Source organism: Phyllostomus hastatus, unplaced genomic scaffold, assembly GCF_019186645.2.
Source record: "Phyllostomus hastatus isolate PE091 unplaced genomic scaffold, TTU_PhHast_1.1 phas_scaffold_1674, whole genome shotgun sequence".
NCBI lineage: Eukaryota > Metazoa > Chordata > Mammalia > Chiroptera > Phyllostomidae > Phyllostomus > Phyllostomus hastatus.
The window spans coordinates 23552780-23580473 of NW_025334011.1; the positions used below are offsets into that span (position 1 = coordinate 23552780).

The following is a 27694-nucleotide window of genomic DNA, read 5'->3' on the forward strand; positions in this document are numbered from 1 at the left end:
TACTACTCATTTTATTTTTTATTTCTCTCTTGGTGGAATTATTTTACTTCAAGCACACTGTGAAAGAGTGGGCACCTGACAATCACTTCTTCCAAATGACAAGCAGTGGATAAACTTGGACATCTTGCTTAGAAAAGTCACTTATCTAGAGCTGCTCAAACCCATGGATGTGGGGGCCTCTGGATCACAAAATGCTCTGCTGTTTTTGAGGGATCTGATAGTCAAATATTTTCTTGTCTTATTTGCCAAGCCAGTTTGTTCTAAATTTAACACTCTTCAGTAGACTGCAGATATCTACACTCAGATATAAAGAACTACAACTTTTAAGCTGTGCTCTAAATGTTATATCTAGTTTCCCATGTGTATTTAGGAAGCAGAGTGAAGGGTCATCTGGTTGGAATTTCAGAAATCTAGAGTAAATCAGGGATAATGTCTGCCCCAGACCACTACTGATTCAATGAAAGTTTCAGCCCAGAACTTTGTCCCTTCTGTCAGAATGTCTGACTTCTAAATCATGTGTGCTTATGAATTTGGGGTTAAAATACAACAAAAAAGCATACACACACATGCACATATGAGAAAGAGGGAGAAAGATATAAAGTGGAAATGAAATAGAAAAACAGTAGCTACTTCTTGACAAACCAAAAATGAAGAAAAGATCTAACTGCTTACATATACAAAAGAAGCAAATAGCAAGGAGGGGAACAAGTTATTTAGGGTATGGCAACCAGAAATTACAACTAAGATTCATGGGAAGGAAAAATTGGTGCTATGTAACAGAGGTAACTTGTGGCCAAAAACTATTTCTCCCTTCTTCCTGATGTGGGGCGGCGGGGAGGGGGGTAACAATGGACCCAACCAAAGGATGTTATTTCCCAAACTCCCTTGCAGCTACATTCGGTATGTTATTAAGTTCTGGTCAGTGACATACAGGCAGAATGTTGAGTGGGATACTGAATTTTTGGTGGGTGGGGATGAATGGGAGGAGGAAAGGGAAAGAGGGTAGGGAGGCTCCCCTAAAGTGGCTGGCTCAGTTCAGGGGCAGGTTTTTTAATGCCTTCTTCCTTCTGGAACAAAGAATTCCAGCAGCCAACTGGACCATAGGTAAGAATGGAACCCACCACTAGGATATGAAGGAAAAAGAAGAGAGTCCCTAATAAGTTTGTGGGACTGCCATATTTACTCTGGACTGGCTACCTCTGGAATTCTTTTACTTGAAAGAATCAATGTTTGTGGTATATTGTTGTTTGTTTTTTGTTGTTATAGTTATATTCAGCTCTATCATAAACCTAACTGATTGGGACAGGCAGAAGGAAAAAAATCAATCACAGGACCCACGACTCAGGACCTTGCTACTCAAAGTGTGGTCCGTGGAAGTGCAGGCTGGACATCACTTGGGGCTTGGTAATGCAGAGGCTCAGGTCCCTCCCAGACCTACTGATTCCAGATCCACATTTTAACAAGATCCTGGGTGATTTGTATGCACAGTTTAGAAGTTTAAGTAGCTCTGACTTAGAGTAAATGCCCTTTGGAAAACCAGACTAAATATCATGAATTTCAATGACCTGCTGGGTAGTGTTCTTATTGCCTAGATTTATATTCTGAAAAAAAAAAAAACATACTGAGAAAATGACCTGATTTTGAGGTTAGACATCAAACATACTATTTTCAAATGACAACTTTCTCAACGGTTCAAAGTGCACTAAAGAAAAACAAGCATAAGTTTATAAAAGGCAAAACAAACAAATATAAAAACCTAAATTTAGGCATTTTAAAGATACCATTCATTATTAAGTAGGGTGCTTGACACATAATGACAAAGCTGCCAAAATCCAAAACCAATAACCCTTTTGGCTATTTATTACACCAAAGCTTTTTTATTCTCATTTTAAAGTTACTAACCACTAATTCTCTTACAAATCTGGTTACATTCCCAACTACTCAACTGAAATTTTGTTTGCATGGGTGGCATTTTAAAAATTACAATAACACTTCCAACGTATACTTTCAGTCTGGAAAATTTCCCCTCCACTCCCCAAAAGGACACCTAGTCAATAATTGCAATTCTCTGAATACATAAGAAGTTTTTAATCAATTAATTTTTGTTAATTTTCAAATAATTTTTCTACAGCAGCATTTTAGATATAATTTACATACAATACCCAGATCTTCATTGTACTAACAGATAAGTTTGACATTACTCACCTGTGTAACCACCATCAAGATATAGGAGGTCCCATCACCCCCAGAAAGTGCCCTCGAGCTTTCATTCCCGTTTCCACTTGCCATGCAGAGGCAGCCACTTCTACAGTGTGGTCTTATTTGTATTTGGCCAGAAAATGGAGCCAAAAATGATTTTACAGTTGAAAGCTGATAAGGCAGCACTAGGAACCGTAAAATTCCATGTTGTCTGTCTGAGCCCTTAATGTGTGTTAATCTTCTATCAAAAACATATCTACTGTGTGATAGAAAGGCATGCAAAAAACCTTGAGCTTTGTTCACTTAGCATTGTGAGTATTGATACAATTTGTTAAAACATTGGCTATACTTGAGTGGATTCTTCATCTATTTTCTTTAAGTATGTTTAAATAGGTTTTAAACAGGTTTTCTTCTTGTGGAAGACACTAGTTTCGAGTAGTACCTTCTGCTCTCCCATTTCTGATACCAAAAAGAGCTAGAAAGTAGAGTGATTTGCAGTTGAAAACACAGTTTACTTTAAAATAAAAAACACTTTTGATCAAGCCGCTCCTAAGGTTTTATGCCAGGAGTTAATACGCCAAACATTGTTCCTTTTGTCCTAATCCAATCTATTTAATGAAGTATTAGTGCAAAAGGGGGACCTGTGAGCACTCTCCTTTTTGGAATCAGTTTACTCAATCCATTTTTCAGTAGTTCACTTTTCCCAGTTTTAGGAGGTAGCCAATGATCATTTACCCAGTCCTTACAAGAAAATTATGAGAAAGGCACTTGTAAGTTTTGGTACAGTGAAAATGTAAGATATCACTAATGTTAACAGTTTTACTTACAAACCTAAGCAACCAGTACCAAAGTGTACTATCAAAACAAAATATATGAGATCACGCACAGTGCAATGCCCAGCTACCCTTAACCAACACGCCCATATCCTAGACAGTCATTCTGTGTCTAATTACAGTCCCTGATGCACCAGCGTCAGAGGGTCAGAGCTCTGGTTTCCGGTGCGTTGCTGCGTACTTGGGCGCCAGTTCTTTGATCAGATTCACGAAGTCGGCTTTCTCCGCGCATGCGCGGCACTCTTCTCCCCAGCTGTACAGTATCTGTTTCAGCTCTGCCACTCTCATCTTCCACAGGTCTACCGATGCTAAGTCTAACTTCTTTTCTAAATGACAAAAAGGAAACACACAACTCTTTAAAAACAGCAACTCTGAAACATTGAGAAAGGCAAATGATGTTACTTATCTTGGAGCTGAGAACTGTTCCATTTTCTATGGAAACTAACACATACCTAAGGAAAGTGTATATATACAAAGCTATTGGGACAAGTTGTGTTCTATCAGACTTTCTCTCCATGGGATTATACATGCTTCAAAACATGGGTTCAAAGCCGTATAGCTTTGCAGTATCTGCTACCATGGCTTCACAAGATCAGCATTTCTAAAATGAAGAGCACCACCTTCTAAAAGCCGCTCCTAAGGTAAGAGCATGATCAGTAGAAAGGAATGCCTTGGGACAGCCTTGTGTATGGCCAACAGGAATCCATAGATTATACTTAACTAGAAAGTTATGGCTCACTTGTTATATACAAAGATATGTCTTCAGTAAAACAGCTAAGCATATATATTACACCGCACCATCGAGTCTTTAAATGCAAATTTGAAGAAACCTAAACATGTGAATATAATCAGAAGCATTCTTATTGATCCTTATTGGTTTTGAATCTCTGCTTAACTTCACCTGTTCCCCACCCCTCCTGGGATTACTAACTTAGTACAGCATTCACTACAGTCCTTTGGGGTATATATACCCAGTTCTCTAATGCTAGCACTTCAGTCCCAGTCCATCTGGCTTCTGCCATTCTTGCCAATAACACTTGTCACCAACTTTTAACTCCTTTACCAAGACTACTGTTTTCCCATTTACAAATTATCTGCAGAGAATGTCAATAACTCAACTACTTCTCTATTGTCCAGCCCAAAACAAAATAAAAAAAACAAATTAAGCTCATCTGTGCCATACTTATGGTTATAATTTCCCTGTCAAATGGGGTAGTTTTCCTTAAATTTATATAATGTTTTAAGTAATTTACCTCAATAACTCTAGAAAACAATTAATAAAAGTTGGATTTTAAAACCTTGTTTACTTGGAGAATCAGCTACCCTTACATTTTTATAGTGATATCCATCCTTTTCAGATACAGAACAAGCAAAAGTATTTTTTCAGGTCAAAAACTAAAAGACAACTTCCTCATTGAAAATATAATCCAACTCTATAGTTATCTTGATTGTTAATTTCATGGCTGACTTAACACAATACCTGTAAAAGCAGAAGCATTTATAGTCCAAATTATTATTACCCCACAGTTCAAAAACCCATGTTCAATCTCAAGTTCCTTGCCAATAATAAGCAGGGAACAAGACATTGGGATAGTGGTCTATTCAAACTAAACAGTTGAATGAGGAATACACTTCATTGACAGTGTCAGTAGTTTCTTTGAGCTCTTCTAAAGAATTTAGAATCCGGCATTAGTTCTAAAAAGGGGAAACCTCTGTGACCCTCTAAAACTACAAGGAAAAGGTTGATACCAAAATTAAAACCAGTTCATGGCTCCCCAAGGGCCTCTAGTGGCCAGTATTGCCCAAACACTAGTAAATATTCATTTCTTAATAAAATCTGATGAATATATCTATTATCAAAGAACCCAGTAAGTTCTGTTGCACATAATAGAAGATATTCTAAATAACTGTTGAACTAAAGAATCAGCACAGGTTTGTCCCTTTCAAGAATATTGTTTATATGGACTCAGCGATTCCTGCCTCTCCTGTGTTACTTGGAAGCCAATAAAAAGGGATGCCTGTCCCATAATCACTACCCTGGAAGCGGGGGCCTGCCCTTGGCAAGTTCAGAAGCAGGTTGTTTTGAGTATCTTCCAACCTTAAACCTATTTAAAGTCAGTTAGGTAACGATGGTGCATAACGATTCTACACAGCTATGTTAGAAAATAAAATTAAAATAATTCAGTCCGGGTGCTAATTAGGTAGTTTACAATACTACAGTGGATTTGGGTATGTAACATAAAGCAATTACTTGAGCAAAAGAAATGGGTCTGTACTGGTGGAACTTCAGGTGCTAAGGATAAGCTAAGAAAGGAACGCCCCCCCTCCACCCCCCACCCCGCCAAAAGCCTTTACCGTACCTACTCAATCTACCCGAAAGGCTGGCCCAGGTAGAAATCCTCAGTATAAAAATAATAGATTTATCTATCTATGTGAAATACATAAGGCCAAGGATAATGATTTAAGTAGGGCATCTTTCTATCCTGGCTGTTTATTTTAGGTACTCTCAAAAAGGCTATTTCATTAGGCAAAACCTGATTTGCTACAAATAACCTATTTCCTAAAATTTAAAGCTGGCAGGCAAAATAATAGACAGACAAATCTAGGGGAAAAGATACAGACACATTTAAAACTTCTGAGTCCTTTCATCACCTTGGAATAAATGCAACTTCTTTTAATGGGTTACTGAGAGCTAAATCCCTGTGAGTAGTTGTTCCCTTGATACTTTGAATATTCCTTGATGTACACAGTCAACACTGGCTTGGTGGTTTAAGAGTTTAAACTTTTCTATCTGGGTTGACAGTTTTACCTAAAGTTGATTGTGCTGGTATTCATTTCTCTCACCCCCAAAAGGTCAGATAGCATTAAGTACCATTCAGTAGCCCAACAACCTAGTGGCAACTGGAGAATTCCTTCCCTTCTAACACTGACTTTCTAGAAACATAGCCTGTTTTGAGAATTGGCGATACTTCAGACATTATGGAAAAAAAGACATTGAACTCCATTATACCATATTTCAGCTCACAGATTTGGCTGTCCATCTTCCTGAGCTTCTCACAAATCTTCATTGCAGGCATGTGCACACTCATTGGGCGGGTGACCTCACTTAGGATCTTTGTGGCTGCATCTTTGGTTGCTCCTAGATAATAGCACTGAAGGAGAATGAAGAGAATTTAGTGGCTCAGACACTGAGAAAAGCAAGTGATGTGGTTTTCAGAAGTAAGAAAGAGGTTAACCTAGTTTTCATGGGCCAGCTATTAAATTTTAAGCACTGCTAAGACACCAGAAAACAAGTGACTCCATTCCCATGAGAATTCTAATTAGAAGTTCCTGACAGTTCATACAATTTTCCAAGGCTTGCTGGGTGTTCCCTGTGCCAGGCGCTGCTCTCAGGGCTCTACAGGTATTGACTTATTGTCACAACAATCCTGTGAAGTAAGTACTATTACATTTTATTCCCAAGCCAACTGCAGGTCACCAGCTAGCAAGGACAAGAGATTGAATTTTATTTTATTTTATTTTTTAAACTTTATTTTTATTGTTGACACTATTACAGAAGTCCCCAGCATAATTTACCCACCTCCTAACCACCACCCGCTTTCCCTCGTGCTCTCACCATACTGTTGCCTGTGTCTAGGTGTTATATACCATATACATGCTTTTCTGACTAACCCCTTCATCTTCTGTCATTCAGCCCCATTACCCACCTCCCCTCTGACACTGTCAGTGTGTTCCACGTATCCATGCCTCTGTTCTATTTTGTTCAGAAGTTTATTCTGTTTGTTAGATTCCACATATAAGTGAGATTATATGGTATCTGTCTTTCTCTGACTGGCTTATTTCACTTAGCATAATGCTCTCTAATTCCATCCATACTGTCACACAAGGTAAGATTTCCTTCCTTTTTTACAGCCACATCATATTCCATTGTGCAAATGTACCACAGCTTTTTTATCCACTCATCTACTGATGGGTACTTGGGCTGGTTCCAGATCTTGGCTAATGTAAATAAGGCTGTAATGAACATAGGGGGTGCATATATTCTTTCGAATTAGTGTTTTGGGATTCTTAAGATATATTCCCAGAAGTGGGACCACTGTGTCAAAACACAGTTCCAGCCCTGACTGGTGTGACTGAGTTGGTTGAGCATTATCCTGAATAGGGAAAGGTCACCCATTCAATTACAGGTCAGGGCATATACCAAGGTTGTGAGTTTGGTTCCTGGTCTGGGTGTGTACATGTATGAGAGGTAACCAACGGATGTTTCTCTCATACATCAATGTTTCTCTCCTTCCCTTCCCCTCTCCTTTCCCGCTCTATAAAAATAAATAAATAAAATCTTTTTTTTTATTGCTGTTCAATTACAGTTGTCCCAAGTTTTCCCGGTCGCTCTCCCCTACTCCATCCATTCCCCCTCCCCTGCTCCCACAGTCAATCCCTACCCCATCACCCTTGTTTTGGGGTTCTTTATATGGTGTTCCTTGACTTGACCCTTCCCCTTCCTTCCCCTATTACTCCTTCCCCTTCTCCTCTGTTTACTGTCAGTTTGCTCTTTATTTTCATGTCTCTGGTTTTATTTTGCTCACTTGTTTGTTTTGTTGATTAGTTCCACTTATAGGTGAGATCATATAGTATTTGTCTTTCAGCTAGCCTATGTCTTTTGGTTGGAGCATTTAATCTGTTTACATTTTAGGTTATTATTGATAGGTACTAATTTATTGACATTTTTTCTTTATATCTAGGTTCCTCTCAATTTCTATTTCTTCTTTTTAAAGCAGCCCCTTTAACATTTCTTGCAATACTGGTTTGGTGATGACAAGTTCTGTAAGCCTTTTTTTTGGTGGGGTGGGGGCGTCTGGGAAGGTCTTTAGTTTTAAATGATAGCCTGTCTGGATTATATAGCCTTGGTTGTAGATCCTTGCTTTTCACTTTAAATATTTCATGCCAACCTCTTCTGGCCTGAAGTGTTTCTGTTGAGAAATCAGCGGACAGCCTTACAGGAACTCTCCTTTAGGTAACTGTCTCTCTCTTACTGCATTTAAGATCCTCTCTTGCCCTGGCTGGCATAGCTCAGTGGATTGAGCGTGGACTGCGAACCAAAGGGTCACTGGTTTGATTCCCAGTCAGGGCACATGCCTGGGTTGCAGGCCAAGTCCCCAGTGGGGGCCATGTGAGAGGCAACCACATATTGATTCTCTCTTTTTCTTTCTCCCTCCCTTCCCCTCTCTAAAAATAAATAAATAAAATATTAAAAAAAGATTCTCTCTTTGTCTTTAACTTTTGTCATGTTAATTATAATGTGTCTCGGTGTGGATCTCTTTAAATTCCTCTTGATCAGGACTCTCTGTGCTTTCTGAACTTGTGTAGCTTTTTCCTTCACCAATTTAGGAAAGTTTTTAGCCCTTATTTCTTCAACTATGTTCTTGGTCCCTGTTCTCTTTTCTCCTTCTGGTACCTCTATGGTGCAGACATTGTTACACTTGATGATGTCCCAGAGATCCCTTAGACCTCCCTCATTTTTTACATTTTCTTTTCTTTTTGATGCACAGCTTGGGTGCCTGCTCTTAGTTTGTCCTCTAAATCGCTGATTCCATCCTCTGCTTCACCTAACCCACTGTCAATTTCTTCTAGTGCATTCTTAATTTCAGATATCGTTTTCTCCATTTCTGACTGGTTCTTTTTTATAGTTTCTACATCCTTTTTAACATTTACTATCTCTTTGTTTAAGTTCTCACTGAGATCATCCATTTTTCCCCTAAGGTTCTTGAGCATCTTTATGACAATTGTTTTAAACTCTGCACCTGGAATATTAGTTGCTTCCATTTCATTTAATTCTTTTTCTGGGGATTCCACTTGTCCCTTCATTTGGGGCATGTTTTTTTTGTCTTCCCATTTTATTTCTGTGTATTAGGTAAATCTATTCTAACTCCCAAGTTTGTTATGATGGCTTTATGATGAAGGTGTCTCGATGGCCTCAGTGGCACACTCTTCCAAATCACCTGAGCTCCATGCTCCAGGAAGATTTCTTGGAAGTTATGCGTACCCTGGTGGAGTTGAGTCTTGAATGCTGTTGGCCTTTTCATGGGTTGAGTTAACCCTTCAGGCTGGCTGACTGTAAGGGTAAACCTTGATCACCATGCATGAGAGGCCATGCAGATGCCGTCCCCCCCAAGGCAGAATTGTTCCCAGTAGGGCTCTGTGCCTGCTGGAATCCCCCTTTGTGCGTGCTGCTAGTGTGGTTAGTTGGGTTGAGTTCTGGTGTGGTCTGAGGCCCACCACTGGTTGTGTTGGTTCTGGATCCATTTATTCAGGGTTCAGATACTGGTTGATGCCAGACACTATGTGTGACTGACCTCGAGCTACCTGTCTGGAGCTATCATGCCATTCACTGTTTGTGGCTGCTTCTACCAGACCTGGGTGTGCGAGGGAGGTGCCCATCTGTGTTTTAGGATTCATTTCCTCCAGCTAAGAGCCGAGGGCAGAAGGAGATTGAATTTTAAGAAATCTAGTATTTTGGCTCTATAGTTCAGGCCACTTTTCATGTTATGCTGCTTTTCAAACCACCCAACTTAATCATTTTATATTTACAAATATAAAACTTAACGGTACAAATAAACGCTGAGATTTTTACTGTGTGCCAGTGATGAGATGCCTACAGTGCAAACTTAACTGAAAAGTTAAACATACAATTTTAGGCAAAACAAATTGGCCTAAGACTGTTTTTCATGATGTAAACCAGTATATTGAAAAAGTCATTTGTGTTTACTCAGGAAACACTCTATAAGCATCATTACAAGAAAATAAAAATACTTCATTGGTGATGTATAAACAAGGATATAAAATATTTTGAAAGGTTGAACTAATTGTCTTGGTAAGAAATAGAAAGTCTTTTCATTCTTAACTCAGAACAATAAATTCTCAATTAGACATTCAATTGTGTAATTTTATTTAACAAAATATGAGCTTGATTTTCTGTGGTTTATTCCAAAAGTAAAATGAAAACAGATGTACTCTAGATTAAAAGTCATAGGACTGCATTTCACTGAATGAAAAGTTCCTCCTTGCTCTTATGGTGAGCATGCCTGGGGCCAGCATCTGAGCAGGAGAACAGTTAAGTCCAAGATCAGAAACAATAGTGTCGGCATTTTCCCTCAAGCCCAAAGGTAAAACCAAACATGAAAATTTACCATACCAGGCGGTTTTCTTTTCCTTTGGCGCCCAAGCAAAAGCTGATCAATTCTTTTTCTATGGTGTCCAAAGAAAAGTTAATTCCTCTGGCTATCAATGAGTTGTAGAACCGGTTCAAGAATTCTTCACATACTAGAAGGAATAGAGAAATTACATATTTACATACAAGATAACCACTAGCACACCTGTGTATATGTTCTACTTATCCAATAAAAAGTATAACTATGATTTAACACATCATGACAGTGAATCAAAAATATTTGGAAGAATGATTTAGGGCCTGTAGCTATTAGCTCAGGATTGGGCTTTGAATAATATGAGTTTATAGAATCAATCAATCTCTGGAACCAAGTTCCACCTGAATCAAGAACATTCCTACAAATTTGGCTAGCCCTAAAGAAAGTACAGCTTTCTGTAGGATGTGATGATTGGGACATGTTTTCTTTTTCACATTCAGTACTACTTTGAATAAGTTTCAGGTGTACCACATAGTGACTAGACAATCACATAATTTACAAAGTGGTCCCCTTGATATTTCAAGTATCCACCTAGGACCACACATAGCTATTACAATATTGTTGACTACGTTCCCTTTGCTGTATTTGACACCCTTGTTACTATTTTTAACTACCAATTTGCACTTCTTAATACCTTCACTTCTTTTAAAACCAGACCTGCAGGCCTCCTCCCCACTAGAAACCATCAGTGTGTTCTCTGTACCTATGAGTCTGTTTTTATTTTGTTTGTTCATTTCTTTTGCTCATTAAATTCCACATATAAGTGAAATCATATGGTATTTGTCTTTTTATGATATATTTCACTTAGCATAATACCCTTTAGGTCCATCCATGCTGTTGCAAATAGTAAGATTTCATCCATTTTTATGGCAGAGTATAATAATTCCATTGTATTACATACCACCACTCATGGTATCGATAATCCACTCATGTATCAATGGCCACTTGAGTTGATCTCATATTCTGGGTATTGTAAATAATGCTGCAATGAACATGAGGATGCATGTATTCTCTCAAATTAGTGTTTTGGATTTCTTCAGGTATATACTCAGAAGTGGAATTGCTAAGTCATAAGGCAATTCCATTTTTAATTTTTTGAGGAACCTCCATACGGTCTTCCATAGTGGCTGCACCAGTCTGCATTACCACCAAGAGAGCATTAGGGATTCCTTTTCTCCACATCTTCTCCAACACTTGCTGCTTATTGATTTATTGATGATAGTCATTCTGACAGGTATCAGGTGATAACTCAATGTGGGATAGTTAGCATTTCCCTGATGACTAGTGATGTTGAGCATTTCTTCATATGTCTATTGGCCATCTGTATGTTCCCTTTGGAGAAGTGTCTATTCAGGTCCTCTGACCATTTTTAAATTGAATTGCTTGTTTTTCTGCTGTTGAGTTATATGAGCTGTTTATAAATTTTGAATATTAACCTATTACTAGATGTATCATTGGCAAATGTGTTCTCCTGTTTGGTAGATTGGCTTTTCCTTTTGTCAGCAGTTTCTTTCACTGTGCAAAACCTTTTTAGTTTGACATAGTCCCATTTGTTTATTTTGTTGGTTTGTTTCCTTTGACTGAGGAGATATATCAGAAAAAAATGCTGCTACGAGAGATGTCAGAGAACTTACTGCCTGTTTTCTTCTAGGAGTTTTGTGCTTTCAAGTCTTACATTTAAGTCTTTAACCCATTTTGAGTTTATTCTTGTATGTGGTATAAGAAGGTCATCTAGTTTCATTTATTTGCACATATCTGTCTGATTTTCCTAACACCATTTGTTGAATAGACTGTCTTTACCCCACTGAATGTTCCTGACTCCTTTGTTGATTATACAGGTGTGGGTTTATTTCTGGGCTCTCTATTCTTTTCCATTAATCTATGTGTCTGTTTTAATGGCAGTACCATACTCATTTGACTACTATGGACTTGTAGTATAATTTGATATCAGGTAGCATGATTCCTCCAACTTTGTTTCTCAAGATTGCTGTTGCTATTCAGGGTCTTTTGTGGTTCCAAATAATTTTTTTTAAATATTTGTTCTAGATCTGTGAAATATGAGAGGGTACCATCAAAAACCTCAAATTTATTTATGAAAATTTTTGTATTTATTATTATGTATTTAAACTTCAGTCATCTTCAAAGTATTCTCCATTTAATGCAATATACCTATTGAGATCTTGGTTCCACTGCTTGAAACAGTTTTTGAATGTGTCAATTTTGATGCCTTTTAGTGCTTCTGACATTTTTTGTTTCACCTCTTGCTCAACATTTCTCTTTGAGGACTTTTTTCATTGGGGAAACAAACATAGTCATTCGGGGTGAGATCAGGTGAATAGGGACAGTGGGGCACAGGGGTCATGCCATTTTTGGTCAAAAACTGCTGAACACTCAGTGCAGTGTGGGCAGGTGCACTCATAAATCACCCCTCATGAAATGGGCAAATTTGTTGAAAGAATGTTAAAAAAAAATTCACTGAAGCCAAATTCAGCTTCTCACAACAACCCCAGTTGGTACACTGATACAGATGAGTTCCTAGAATACTCATCTAGTGGAGGAAGCCTGTACTACAAGAGGCCTGCCTGCCCTTGAGAAGATAATTCCAGTTTTGGGGGATACTCCCTCGTATGTCATTGGTATTTTTATAGGCATTGCGCTGAACCTATAGATTGCTTTGGGTAGTATAGACATTTTAACAATGTTAACTCTTCTTATGCATGAGCACAATATCTGCTTCCATTTATTTGTATCTTCTTCAATTTCTTCAATGTCTTATACCTTTCCAAGTACAGGTTTTTTACTTCCTTGGTTTAATTTATTCGTAGGTATTTTATTTTATTTTTTTGATGCAATTGTAAATGGGACTTTTTTTTAGTTTCCTTTTCTGATAGTTCACGATTAGTTTATAAAAATGCAACCAATTTCTGGATATTTATTTTGTATCTGGCTACTTTACTGAATTCATGAATCATTTTTAGTACTTTTTTGGTGGAATCTTTAGGATTCTCTATATACAGTACCAGTCATCTGCAAATAATAACAGTTTTACTTCTTTCTTTCCAGTTTGAATGCCTTTTATTTCTTCTTGTCGTCTCAGTGCTGTGGCTAGGACTTTCAGTACTATGTTAAATAAGAGTGATGAAAGTGGACGACGTCCCTGAGTTGTGCCTGATCGTAAGGGAAATGCTTTTAGTTTTTCCACATTGAGTATAATGTTAGCTGTGAATTTTTTCATATATAGCCTTTATTATGTTAAGATGTATGTTCCCGAGCCCTGGCTGGCATAGCTCAGTGGATTGAGTGCAGGCTGCAAACCAAAGTGTCGCAGGTTCTATTCCCAGTCAGGGTACGTGCCTGGGTTGCAGGCCATGGCCCCCAGCAACCCCACATTGATGTTTCTCTCTCTCTTTCTCCCTCCCTTCCCTCTCTAAAAATAAATAAAATAAAACCGTCAAAAAAAAACTCCAACAAAATTTAAAAAAAGATATATGTTCCCTCCACTCCCACTTTGCTAAGAATTTTTATCATAAATGGGTGTTTTTTCTGAATCAATTGATATGATCATATTATTTTTATCTTTATTTTGTTTATGTGGTATATCATGTAAATTGATTTGCAGATATTGTACACACTTTGCATCCCAGGAATAAATCCCGCTTGATCATGGTGCATGGCCTTTTTAATGTATTGCTAGATTTAGTTTGCTAATATTTTGTTGAGGATTTTTTATATCTGTGTTCATCAGGGATATTGGTCTATAACTTTCTTTCTTTGTAGTGTCTTTACCTGGTTTTGGAATTAGGATAACGCTGACCTCATAAATCTTGGGAGTGTTCCCTCCTCTTGAATTTTTTGAATAGTTTGAGGATAGTTGTTAGTTCATCTTTGAATGTTTGGTAAAATTCACCGTGAAGACATTCATTCCAGGACTTTTGTTTGTTAAAAGTTTTTAGGTTACTGCTTCAATTTCATTAGTTGTAATCAGTCTAGTCAGACATACTGTTTCTTCTTGATTTAGTTTTGGGAGATTGTATGTTTCCAGGAATTTATCGATTTCTTCCAAATTGTCCAATATGTTGGCATATAGTTGTTCATAATATTTTCTTACAATCCTTTGCATTTCTGTGATGTCAGTTGTTACGTTCCCTCTTTTATTTCTCACTTTATTTATTTTGGTCCTCTCTCTTTTTTTCCCTTGTGCGTCTGGTTAAAGGTTTATCAATCTTGTGTATGTTTTTGAAAAACAAGCTCTTGGTTTCCTTGACCTTTTGTATTTTTTTTTAGACTCTATTTTTTAATTTCTGCTCTGATCTTTATTATTTCCTTTCTTCTACTCACTTTGGGTTGTGTTGTTTATCTAGTTCCTTTAAGTGTAAGGTTAGATTGTTTATATGAGATTTTTCTTGTGTCTTGACATAGGCCTATAATGCTATGAATATTTTTAGGACTGCCTTTGCTATATCCCATAGATTTTGGTTTGATGTGTTCTCATTTTCATTTGATTCAAGGTATCTTTTGATTTATTCCTTAATTTCACTGTTATCCCATGTTTAGTAACATGTTATTTAGCCTCCATGTCTTTGTGTGCTTTTCAGTTTTTTTCCTTGCAATGGATTCCTAGTTTCACACCAGTGTGGTCAGAGAAGATGCTCAATATGATTTTAATTTTTTAAAATTTATCGAGACCTGTTTTGTGTCCTAATATGTGGTCTATCCCAGAAAAAATTCCATGTGCACTTGAAAAGTATGTATATTCTTCTGCTTTGGGGTGAAATGCTCTAAAGATAACAATTAAATCCATCTGACCTAGTGTGTCATTTAAGGCCACTGTTTCCTTGCTGATTTTCTGTCTGGAAGATCTAGCCTTTGATGTCGAAGGGGTGTAAATGTCCCCTATTATTACACTCAAGGGACATTTTATTTTAAAGCATGGAGAAAAACCTGAATACGTATTTTGAATGAAGCCCCTTGGTGGTCTGCCTCTGTCTATATGTTCCATCAGCATGAGCCTGACATTAAACTCCAAAATGAACAATTGTATTTGATCCCAGGGTCAAGAGCCAGCGAATAAATGAAGCTCATGAGAGACAAGGGCAACAACAGCCATGTGTTGGGTGTTTATAGGTGCTGGTACTGTTCTAAGCTCCTTCTGTTCTAAGCTCATTCAGGGACTTCGATGAGTCCCAGAATGTATGATGTGGATACATTACCATCCTCATTTTATAGAAGAGGAAATGAGCCAAGGAAAGGCCAAGTAACTTGCCCAATAAGTGGTAGAGAAAAAATTAGACTCCAGATGGTATGACTCTGGGCTCACACTTATTTATTCAGTTACTCTACAGTAGGAGGGGGATGCTTTCCCATGTTGCTTTCTCAAATGGCACAAGCAAACCAAAAAGGAAACAGAGGCCAGAAGCTTAAGCTGGAAAAGTATAGCCTTAATATTTGAAAGAGACTTCTAGGGAAACATAGTACAGAAAATTAGAGAGGCATAGGCTCTTGGTTCTCTCTATGCTTCCTCTTAATTCATGATATTAGTTAAAGTGAGGTGATGTGCTCTGTCCCCTAGACCCAATAATCGGTTGTCTTATCTATCTGCCTGGCAAATGGAACAAGATATATAAATCACTCTAATGCACAAACTAGACACCTAAAGTTGTTTAAACTATGTTCATTTGATACGTTGATTTAATCAGTGAATAGGGATTTATTGAACACTTTCTATGTATGAAGCACTGTAGGAGACGGGCTAAACAATGCACTTCAGAAAGGATACAAAAATCCAGAAGGAAGGATCAAGTTCAAGAAGTAATGATGATAAAGAACCTATGCACCCCAACATTCATAGCACAATTTACAATAGCCAAGTGCTGGAAGCAACTTAAGTGCCCATAAGTAAACCAGTGGATCAAAAAACTATGGTACATTTACACAATGGAATACTACACAGCAGAAAGAAAGGAGCTCCCACCCTTTTCAACAGCATGGATGGAAGTGGAGAGCATTATGTTAAGTGAAATAAGCCAGACAGTAAAAGACAAATACTATATGATCTCACCTATAAGTGGGACCTAATCAACAAAACAAACAAGCAAGCAAAATATAACCAGAGACAATGAAATTAAGAGCAATCTGACAATAACCAGAGGGGCGTGGGGAGAAGAGTGGGGGAAGTAGGGGAAGAGTTGCCAAGGAACATGTATAAAGGACACATGGACAAAGCAAAAGGTGGTAGAATCAAGGGTGAGAGGCGGGGATAGATGGGGCGGAGAGGAGGAAAATGAGACAACAGTACTTGAACAACAATTTAAGAAAAAGAAACTAGAAAAAATAAAAAAGAAGCAATGATAAGAAAAGAAAATGGAAAATTGGAGAAAAATCTAACAGTTAACTATAAAAACAATAATAAAAGACATGTAGGGGCATAAATGCAGGTAAACCCCAATACTGGACAATCCTAACACTTAGGGAAATAAAAATGAATTTGAGTTAAACTTCACAAGGTCCTTTATCATCCAGGAGGAGGGTAGCAAAAGAGAATTGTTAAGTCATATTAATTTTCAGCAAATTAAACATGTTAAAAATGTCAGAGTTAATATCTGAAAAATGTAAATAAATTACTGCTAAATCAGTATTAGTGCAGGGCACATGAAGAGATTTTAAAAACATTATCAGACCACTAGAAGGCAATAAAAGAAAAAAAACACAAGAAAAAACACAAAAAAATTCTTTTAAAAACCCACAAAATTAACTGAGAGAAATAAAACCCAAACATATCATTAATTTAAATATGCATAAATGTATAAAAAATGAAAAGTTTTAAAAATAAACAGATATGTGGAAAACAGTATGCCAGTTTCTAAAAAAATTAAAAATGGAACTGCTTTATGACCCAGCAATTTCAATTCTCGTTATATTTACAAAGAAACCCAAAATACTAATTTGAAAAGATATATGCAGCCCTGACCAGGTAGCTCAGTTGGTTAGAGTATCATCCTGATATGCCAAGGTTGCAGGTTCGATTTCCCCATCAGGGCTCATATAAGAATCAAACAATGAATGTGTAAATAAGTGGAGCAACAAATCAATGTTTCTTTCTCTCTTCCTCCCTTCTCTCTCCAAAATTGATAAATAAAAATATATATTTTTACAAAGAAAAGATATATGCATCCCTGTGTTCATTATAGTTATTTACAATAGCCAAGACATGTAGCAACCAACAGACCTATCAATAGACAAGTGGATTTTTTTTTAAGTGGTAATACAGCCCTAGCTGGTGTGGCTCAGTTGGCTGGAGCATCATCCTGTGCACCAAAATGCCATGCGTTCTGTTCAGGGTCTGGACACGTACCTTTTTGATTCCCAGTAAGGGCCCCTATGGGAGGCAACCAATCGATGTTTCTCTTTCTCCCTTCCTCTTTCTCTCAAACCAATAAGTATATCCCCATAAGAGGATTAAAAAATAAAAAAAAATAAAAAGTGGTAATATGTATACAGTGGAATGTTACACACTTGCCCATAAAAAAGAATAAAATATTAGCATTTGCAACACCATGGACCTAGAGGATATTATGCAAATGAAATGTCTGTCAGAGAAAGACAAATAGCACATGATTTCACTTATATGTGGAATCTAAAGAACAAAATAAATGAACAAACAAAACAGAAATAGACTCATAGATACAGAGAACAAAGTGATGGTTGCCTGGGGGGAGGGGCTTGGAAGTAGGTGAAAATGGTGAAAGAATTAAGAATAAAAATTTGGTGGTTACAAAATAGTGATGGGGATGAAAGTACAGCATAGGAATATAGTCAACAATATTGTAACAACTATGCACAGTACCAGGAGGATGTTAGACCAGAGGAATCAATTTGTAGATGATATGATTGTCTGACCACTATGCTGTACACCTGAAACTAATATAAAATGACCTTGAATGTCAACTTTAAAACATTGCTTTACATATTTCATCTGGCTTTCTAGTTTAGAAGGAAAAGTAAATACAGTCTCTGTTATGCCATCTGGGGTTGGAGTAGAAATCTCCATATATTTTGACTTTTTGTTTTGGGAAGCAGTTATTTTCTATCAAAATCAGGTTATTTATGTTAACATGTAATGGATTTATTGCTATTGTTTTAAATGAGTTAAATAATTTTGAAATTAAAAAATAATATAAAATTAAAAAGGTAAGTCAGAACATTTCTATCCAAAATCTGGTTTACCATATAAAGGTTTATTGGGAATAACAAAAGTCTTTACTAACTATAATATGAACCATTTACTAGAAATATAAAATAACTTTAAGTATTGTACACCCAATAACATAGCCTGATAATATACAAAATCCTGACAGGTTTATAATAGCAAATCGACACCATCATGGTAGATGTTTTAACACCCTCTCAACAATTATTTAATCAGATTGACTAAGGCTAATGAGGGCATTAAACATTTGTACAATACTATTCGCAAAGCCCACCTAATAATGTATATGGAGCATTTCTCCTCCAGATTAGAAAATTCAGAATGTTTTCAAGAAAGTAAGCAACATTTTTATAAGCCTGCCATTATCAAGCAAAAGGCAAGTCTAAACAAGTATCCAAAACCCTGCATCGTAACAGCCCACATTCTCTGAGCATAATTCGAAATCAGTAACAAAAGCAACATGGTCAACGCAGTCATATGTCTGGATATTTTCACATGCACACTTCTTAGTCCTCGGTGGGTCAAAGTAGAAGTAGTAATGTAAATGTGTAATTTTTAGGACTTAATTCCTATCAAATGCTATCTAGAAAACTTAAGGGATGTAGTTAAGGTAGTACTTAGAATGACATTTATAACATTGAATGTGTACCTTTTGAAAGGGAAAAATGGAAAATTAATGAGTAAGCATTCACTCAAGAGTTTTAAAAAGCATAACTATATAAAACAAAAGAACATAGAAGATATTGAATAATAAAAGAACAAAAGTTAATTAGGTAGAGAAAATAAAGATCAATAAAACTAGTAGCTGGTAAAAATAAACAAGTTCTTAGAACAAAAGTGATAAATCAAATATAAACAATATCCAGACAACCAAAAGACAAGAATTCTTGATAACTAAAAATATGATAGCTAAAGTTAGAAAAGTCCATACAAGATTTATTTAGAAGATTAAGTTGAAAAAAAAATCCCCAGAAATTAAACCAAAGAACAAAGAAGTAGAAAAAGGGCAAGAAATTCAGGAAGCCAAATACCTAAGTTATGTGAGTTCCAGAAAGACATAATAGAGGAGGGAAAGGGGTGGGAGGGAGTAAGGGGTAAAGGTCGGCAAACATATGGTGATGGAAGATGACTTGACTTTGGGTGGTGGGCAGAAAATGCAATATACTGATCATGTATCATAGAAAATTTATACTTGAACCCTAAATGATTTTATTGATGAATGTTACCATAATAAATTTAATTTAAAAAATTAACAGCCTGGGAAGATGATGGACTAGGGAGAAAGACCATCGCTGAAATTCCAAATCAAGCAAAAGAGTTTTAAAGAGGAGGAAGGAAAAAAAAAATAGAAGAGGAAATTTTGAAAAAAACATTTTTCTGTTTATTTTTATTCGTTTTTTGTTTGAAAATATCCTCTTTATATCCTTTTTATCCACAGCCAGTTCCTCCCTTTATGTCCTTAATGCCTTTCTTCTTCTTTTTATTAAATTATTTTTTTATTTTATTGTTGTTCAAGCACAGTTGTCTGCATTTTCCCCCCACCAGTCCCTCCCACCCCAGCCATGCCCACCTCCCTCCCCTGATTCCACCACCCCTTGGTTTTGTCCATGAGTCCTTTACAGTTGTTTCTGAAAACCCTTCCCCCTCCCCCCCATTATCCCCTCCTACCTCCCCTCCAGTTACTGTTAAATTGTTCTTAATTTCATTGTCTCTGGTTATATTTTGCTTACTTGTTTGTTTTGTTGATTAGGTTCCACTTAAAGGTGAGATCATATGGTATTTCTCTTTCACTGCCTGGCTTATTTCACTTAGCACAATACTCTCCAGTTCCTTCCATGCTGTCGGTCCCCCTCTTATCTGCTCCAGTTTGATTTTGTAGAAGAAAAAGAACTACCAGATTAGCGGGCAGTGGCAGAAGTAGGGGAGAACTACTAAGTATATTACACATGTTACAATGAGTTAGGACTTCAAGAGTAACCAGAACTTCATGAATATTTTGTATACTGCCTCATTGTTTTAATTTTATTTTTAATGTTGCCCTAAATAAATTAGTTCCCAACACCACACTCAGAAGGCAGTACTTGGGCTCTGATATCACCTTCTCTGGGCCCAAACCCGGGAATTTGCGCTTTTCTTTTTTTCTCTGGCCATGCTTAAAATTTTCCTTTTTTTCCTTTGTGTTTTCCAATTCCTTTATTGTGTGATTAGATATTAATTGGATATTTTTATTCATACCTTTTGGAGCATGTTGGACTTCCCAATCTGTGGACTGATAACAGCATTGGGTTGGGAAAACATGCTATCCTCCCCTCGGGCCACTTAACCTGTGTTGGAATTTTTCTTTATCTTCATTGTAGCTTTATCTTTCATATTTTTCTCTCTTAAACTGTCAAGGATTCCCTCTTGGTAATTACGTCAATCTTCTAACTCACTAATTTGCTCAGGTGTTTAATCTATGATTAACCCCATTAATTCCTATTAGTAGGAGTTTATTTGGTATTTTTCCAAATATGGTTGGACTTTTTATTAATAGCCTCCTGCCCTTTATTTATATCTTCAATTCCTCCTTTATTTCTTTAAACATGATAAACATTTTATATTCTATCCCTAGTAATTCCAGTACCTGAAGCTTTCTCAGTCTCTCTTCTTGCTTCTTCTCGTTTCTTCTGTCCCTCATCTCATGGGGCTTCCACATGGCTTTGTCATTTTTCTGAATGTAAGCTTTATCTCTTAGAACTTCAGCTGTGGGAATTCTTTGAGGACTAGGTGGAAGGTGGATTCCTATCTGTAAGACTGGCATTTGCTGATGTTTGCTTGAAATCCCTTGAAACTAAATTCTTGATTTGAGATGTTTTGAACTATGCAAGTACTATGAATTTGGGCTTCAGCCCATATGTGGGTTAGCCTGTGATTATCAACTATCTGGAGATATTTTTGTTTCCTGTTATTCAGTAAAAAGTTCAAGTAATGCAATTTCCTTTATCTATAAAGATGGTAGTAGAGTTGTACTTATTTCCCATTACCTGTTATAATGAAGCTCTGTGGAATTCCTAATTAACTGGGTGAGGTGGGGCATAATCTAGTATTCCACTTCTAACTTGGGAGAGTCTTTGACATTGTCTTCATTCTCTTCATTTTACCAAAGCTGTGAATACCTACCTTCAGCTCAGTGGGTGGTAAATGCCCTCAAAACAAAAGTCACAGCCCTGGCTAGCATAGCTCAATCAACTGAGTGTGGACCTGTAAGCCAAAGGGTCACTTGTTCAATTCCCAGTCAGGACACATGCCTGGGTTGTGAGCCAGGTCCCCATGTGGGGGTGCGCAAGAGGCAACCATACATTGATGTTTCTCTCCCTCTTTCTCCTTCCCTTCCTCCCTCTCTAAACAAGAATAAATAAAATTAAAAAAAGAAAAAGTCAGCCTCAGGGCTCCTTTACCTGCTTCCCACTTTTATTTTGTTTTTGGTCTCTGGGTATGCCTTCCTAACTTACATTTTTAATAATTTTTACATCTTTACTTTATCCAGTATTTTTAGTATTTTCAGCTGGAAGGCAAGTCATGCCATCATATTGAAATTAATAGCATTTAGAAATCATATTGATTTCTAAATGCTATTAATAAGAACAGAACACTAAATATAAGCCACTCATGGCTTTAACAAATATTTATTGAGCAATTATTAAGTGCCAAACAATACACTAGGTTCTTCAGATCCAGCAATGAAGGGAAAAAGCCCTTACCCTCAAGATTATATTCTAGTGAACAGAATATGAAATTTGGATTTCTTAGCCTCCATAACCAGGTAACATAATTCATTATAAATCAATCTCTCCCTGCTCTCCCCTGTCTCTCACTTATTGGTTCTGTTTCTCTGGGGAACACTGAATAATACAAATCCAAAGAGAAGCTATGAGAAGCAGCTGGACACATAAATCTAGAATTTAGGGGTGAGGTCTATCTACCTAAATTTGTAGCACATCAACATTCAAAGAGTATTGGGGTAGTCAAAAATTCCATTGTTTTTAAAAAATATTTTATGTATTTATTTTTAGAGAGAGGGGGAGGGGGAGAGAGGGGAAGTGAAAAATCAATGTGTGGTTCACTCTCATGTACCCCCTACTAGAGACATGACCTGCAACCCGGGCATGTGCCCTGACTGGGGATCAAACCAGCAACGCTTTGGTTCACAGGCCTGTGCTCAATTCACTGAGCTACACTAGCCAGGGCTCATTTAGTTTTTTTCCATATAATGACTCTAGTAGTGCTTATTTGTCTTTAACTTCATTCAAAACAATCTTGTTAGACTATATTGTGACAGCTATCATATCAGCATGCATTTTTTTAAAAAACTTATGAAAACTGGTGAATTTTTGTGCAGCCATTTTAATATTGAAGATGGAAGAAGATATGCAACACTTTTGGCATATTATGCTTTATTATTTCAAGAAAGGTAAAAACACAACTGAAATGCAAAAATCAGATTTGTGCAATGTATGGTATATATGGGGAAGGTGCTATGACTGATCAAATGTGTCAAAAGTGGCTTGCAAAGTTTCTTGGTTATCTTGACATTTTGGCCAAATAATTCTTGACTTTGGGGCTGTCCTATGCATTAAAAGATGTTTAGCAGAACCCCTGGCCTCTATCCACTGGAAGCCAATAGCAGGAGACAGCCGACATACTCATAATATCCAAATCAATAAAGTTATTGGTGAAAATGAAAAATTTTAGTTTTATTAAAAAAAAAGAAACCTGAATTTTTGGCCAAGCCAATATTTAATAGTATTTAAGAGATGAGATCAGGGAATAAGGAGACATAGAGAAGAAAGTGGTCCCAGGTCTCAGTCTTATTAAAACTCCATTGTTTAGAAATTGGTAATGTGAGAAAGAACTCGAAAAAGACTTAAAGGAGCAGCCATTGAGGTAGGATGAGAATGAAGAGTGAGTGTATTCCCAGAAAATAATGAAGCAAGCATTAAAAAAAAAGTGGGGACTGACTAAGCAGCTGTGTTAAATGATACTGACAGAATGTGAAAAATGAGACATTACCAATATTTAGTTTGCTGAGTTAAATTAGCAAATATATCGAGTATGCAAAGGAGATATTGCTGTAATAATTAATGCTGAAACTCAGCAGAAATTATCATTTGGGTCTCTCAGTGACCCCTACTTCACACTTTCCTGCAAAAGAAATCCAGTGTTCCAGTGCCTCCTAGCTCTTCTACTATTCCCATAATACATGTCCATATGATTTCTAGACCTTAGCTGTTGCTTTCCCGATCTACTACCTAGATGATGGGTTGGGAATTCTAACTTGTACTTCCAGAGATATACCTTTGACTCACTCACTGTTACATAAAATTTTGCTGCAACATATATGCATACATTTGTTCAACAAAATTAAGTGCCTATCTTACACCTGGCATTGTGGTAGCCCCAGAGGTGATATGGTGCGAGAAAACAGTCTTGACTTTCAAGGAGTGCACACATGGAGGAGACCAAAACCATTACTGAACATGAGAGGTAGACTAGATACTGTGGAGAAAGCAAAGGGGTGGCACTGACCTGAGGGGACAGGGGAATGTGTGACCAATGAAAGATGTCAAACAAGGGAGTAATATGATAACACTGCCAGGAGACTAAAGAGGAGATGGAAATGGGGCAGGAAGAACGCTTCTGTGGCGGTGAGGAAGGTAGAAATGGTGAACATCTGCAACAAGACAATGGAAGGAGAAGGGAGTCAACCAGAAAGTAGAATCAATGGACACTGATGGGTATAAGGGATCAGGGAGAAAGAGAATTCTGGTCTAGTTACCAGGTTTTGGGGCCTGAGAAGGGAGGAGTTGATGGCTTTGGTTTGTGACTCGGCTGAGTTTGGGGTATAAGGGATCTAAGTGAGGATGTTCAGTCGTCAATTGGGTGCAAAATCTTGGACTCCGGAAAGGAAGCAGATTAGATATAAACATTTGAAATGAATCAGGCTCTAGTTAGCTAGACTCTGATTGGACAGAAGAGTGTGTAGGCTGAGAAGAGAGGAGGGCAGAGGACAGAACTCCAGAAAAGTCTAATACTGAAGCCATAGCTACAGAATCAGAAAGATACCATGAACAAGTGGGCACAGAGTGACAGGAAGCAAAGGCAAGAAAAAAGCAAAATCAGTGCTATCAAGAGAAGGAAGTTTCTGGAAGAGAAAGAAGTCAATGGTATTCCATGCCACAGAGAAGCCAAGATAAGAATAGAAATTTATTCCTTGGCTTACATGAAGAGAATAATCTCACCATAAATCACCTAACAATTACTAACAATTGGTAATTTAAGGATCCTGGCATGTATTTATTGCTATAACCAAGTAACCATCCACCTTTTATTTATGTTGTGGGCTTTTTTTGTTTATTAAAAGTAGTCCCTGGTCTGGAAACAGCCCAAGTGCCCATCAGTAGATGAATAGATAAAAAAACTGTGGTATATTTACACAATGGAATTCTATATGACAGTAAAAAAGAAGGAACTTCTACCCTTTGCAATAGCATGAATGGATCTGGAGAATATATGTTAAGTGAAATAAGACAGTCAGAGAAAGACAAATACCACATGATCTCACTCATATGTAGGATCTAGTGAACAAAATAAACTGACAAAATAAAACCAGAGGCATGGATACATGGAACAGACAGATCTCAGAAGGGAGGGAGGTGGCGGGGGGGGGGGGCAGAGACAGGAAAAGATTAGCCAAAGAACATATGTGCATATATACATACTCCATGGTCGCAGACAACAATGTAGTGAAGATGAAGTGGGAGCTGGGTAGAGAGGGGCAAAGGGAGAAAATCGGGACATCTGTAATGGTGTCAACAATACAATAATTTTTTTAAAGATTTTATTTATTTTATTTTTAGAGAGGGAAGGAAAGGAGAAAGAGAGAGAGAGAAACATCAATGTGTGGTTGCTGAGGGCCGTGGCCTGCAACCCAGGAATGTGCCCTGACTGGGAATCGAACCTGTGACACTTTGGTTCACAGCCCACGCTCAATCCACTGAGCTACACCAGCCAGGGTACAATACAATAATTTTTAATAAAATGAAATTTAAAAGTCCCAAGCAAATCTATAATCATTTCAAAATAAAAAGTTTAAAAAATAATCTCATAATACAATACCTTTAAAGACCTGGAAATGTTTACAGTTGTTGTTTTTTGTTGTTGTTTTTGGTTTTGGTTTTGGTTTTTTTTTTTGTTTTTTGTTGTTTTTTTTTCAGTAAGCCTCACATCACCTAAAGCAGGACTCAGAAACTTAAATATTCACAGGGGCCAAGCAAATAGATGCATGGGTGAGGAAATCCCAGTGTAGGAAAGACAGAAACAAAATTCTGAGGACACATGTTCTTTCTAAAAGAAGCAGCCACAGCCAATTCCCACTACATGGACATGTGGACTAGTCTTAACAGGTCACCTGGTATTTTAAGAAAAGGCAGAAATCTTTCAATTTTAAAAGTAGCCAATTGATTTAAATGTATTTCAAAATGCTTTGTGAACTTAATATTTCAGTAGGTACCAGGTGTCTCCTGGACTATCAGTTTCTTACCTTTGCCTTAAATTATGTATAAAATAGCATTTTAATCTTATATCTTGAAGGAAATTAAGTGGCTAATGATAGTCTGATATGCAGTAAGAGAACCAGATCTACAATCTAGTTCTTCTTGTTCTAAAACTAGTGTTTCTTTTGCTGTAAATCTATATCTTCTTTATCTAACAAAGGAAATATATACCCAGGTTAGTCAGACATACAAGTTAATAAACACAATATGCATATTAAATTAAGAATAGATGGCATAAGCTTCACATTTATTAATCCAGATACTCTGGCTCTTCTGAAATGTTTTTAAGTAGAAGCTCCAGAAAATAAATTCTTGGTAACTAATCAATTGTTTATGCCTCAAAAATTTGGCTTGGAATGTATACAACACAATTGTAAGCGATCTTTAAACAAAATTGTAACTTAACTCAGCAAATATCAATATAAAGTTTTCCAAAGTCGCATCATATAGATATTCTTAATTTCTGGAGAAAAGTTTAAATATTGCAGGGCTGACAGAAAACTGGACTTGTATTCCGCAGCTTAGCTGTAACACACCCATTCATTCAACACATACTGTGAATTTACAATTTCCTGTTAAGTAATGATTGCAGGCTTACAGAAGAGGATATGCATTTAAATTATTTCAATGCAGGTTAAGTGCTACTGTAGTGCAAAAGGATGAAGCTAGTGGACTTAATTATCTTTGATGTTAACAGCCTTCAGAAGGAAGTATTACCACGCTGATTTTGCCAAAAACAGGTAAGTCTGCCAGAGCCAGAGAGCATGTGTTCTGATTTCAATCCACAGCTGAGATTCCGTGTACTTCAAAGGAACCATTCTTCTGTATTTCTTAAGAGTTATTGTCCTCCTTTGTAAATCAACTTTTCCCTGTAGTCATAACAAACGCTAGTTATATCCTCAGTCCTTAGTTAAAGCCACCTCAACTCAATTACAGGCAACGTGTCAGGTTTTATTTTCCTTTGGGGAGTTGCAAACTGATTTAACTTAAAAGACATCTCCTGTGGAAATCTTGCCGGTTAGTAGAAGCTGAATCAATTCGGCGCTAGGGTCGTCTGAATCTAGACGCGTTTGCACAAAATCGAATCCAGATCAAAACCCCCACCAGCCTAGACAACGCAGTTTAACCGTCACCGGCAGACCAAGACGCGCCTCGGGGTGTCTTGAGGCCCAGCTCGAACTTTCGCCCAGACTCGGGCTTAGGCAATAGGAAACTAGAGAAAGGGCTCGCTTTTTCAGAGTGAAATATTATTTATAGCCAAGACCTGAAGAAAATCAAAGCCGACAACAGCTGAGCTACAGCGCGGTGCCACCGCCATGCAAGCAGGTTTCACACCGCTCACCTTCACAGTCGGCCCCCGAGCGCCCCGCGGTTTCCTGGCCCTGCGTCGGCACCAGGTTAGAGACCCAAAGCCAGGCGCAAAAGGCCACCATTGCGGCTGGGCTCGCGCACCACATCCTGAAACAGCAGCTCAAAACTCCTCAGACACCTGCACCCAACGCCAGTTTAGACGCTATCGCCGGAAACTGCTACGGTACTCTGGGAAGCGGAGCAAACCCGGAGTTGCTAGGGAAAATGACGCAACTCAACCCACAGTTAGTATTGGGTCTCATCAAACGAGCAAAGAACCGGGCGGGGCCGAGAAGAGCACTCCTTTTT

General features: G+C 37.5%; 1 protein-coding gene across 1 annotated transcript; it reads right to left on the reverse strand.

Annotated features, from left to right (window-relative positions):
• On the reverse strand, positions 1–27655 carry CDNF (cerebral dopamine neurotrophic factor). The gene is made up of 4 exons (XM_045858148.1): positions 27378–27655; positions 10225–10352; positions 6043–6184; positions 1–3358 (listed from the first exon to the last, which is right to left on the reverse strand). Exons 1-4 carry the CDS (start codon positions 27490–27492, stop codon positions 3180–3182), a joined length of 564 nt encoding a protein of 187 aa, XP_045714104.1. The 5' UTR covers positions 27493–27655; the 3' UTR covers positions 1–3179.
• Between the last annotated feature and the right edge of the window lie 39 nt (positions 27656–27694).

Excerpts from the sequence above, each read along its gene's own strand:
- CDNF (XM_045858148.1), bottom strand. The coding sequence starts at position 27,492 with ATGTGGTGCGCGAGCCCAGCCGCAATGGTGGCCTTTTGCGCCTGGCTT. Across the intron at positions 10,353-27,377 it reads CTCGGGGGCCGACTGTGAAG|TATGTGAAGAATTCTTGAAC; the intron begins GTGAGCGGTGTG and ends TATTCCTTCTAG. Across the intron at positions 3,359-6,042 it reads AATCTGTGAGCTGAAATATG|AAAAGAAGTTAGACTTAGCA; the intron begins GTATAATGGAGT and ends TTTGTCATTTAG.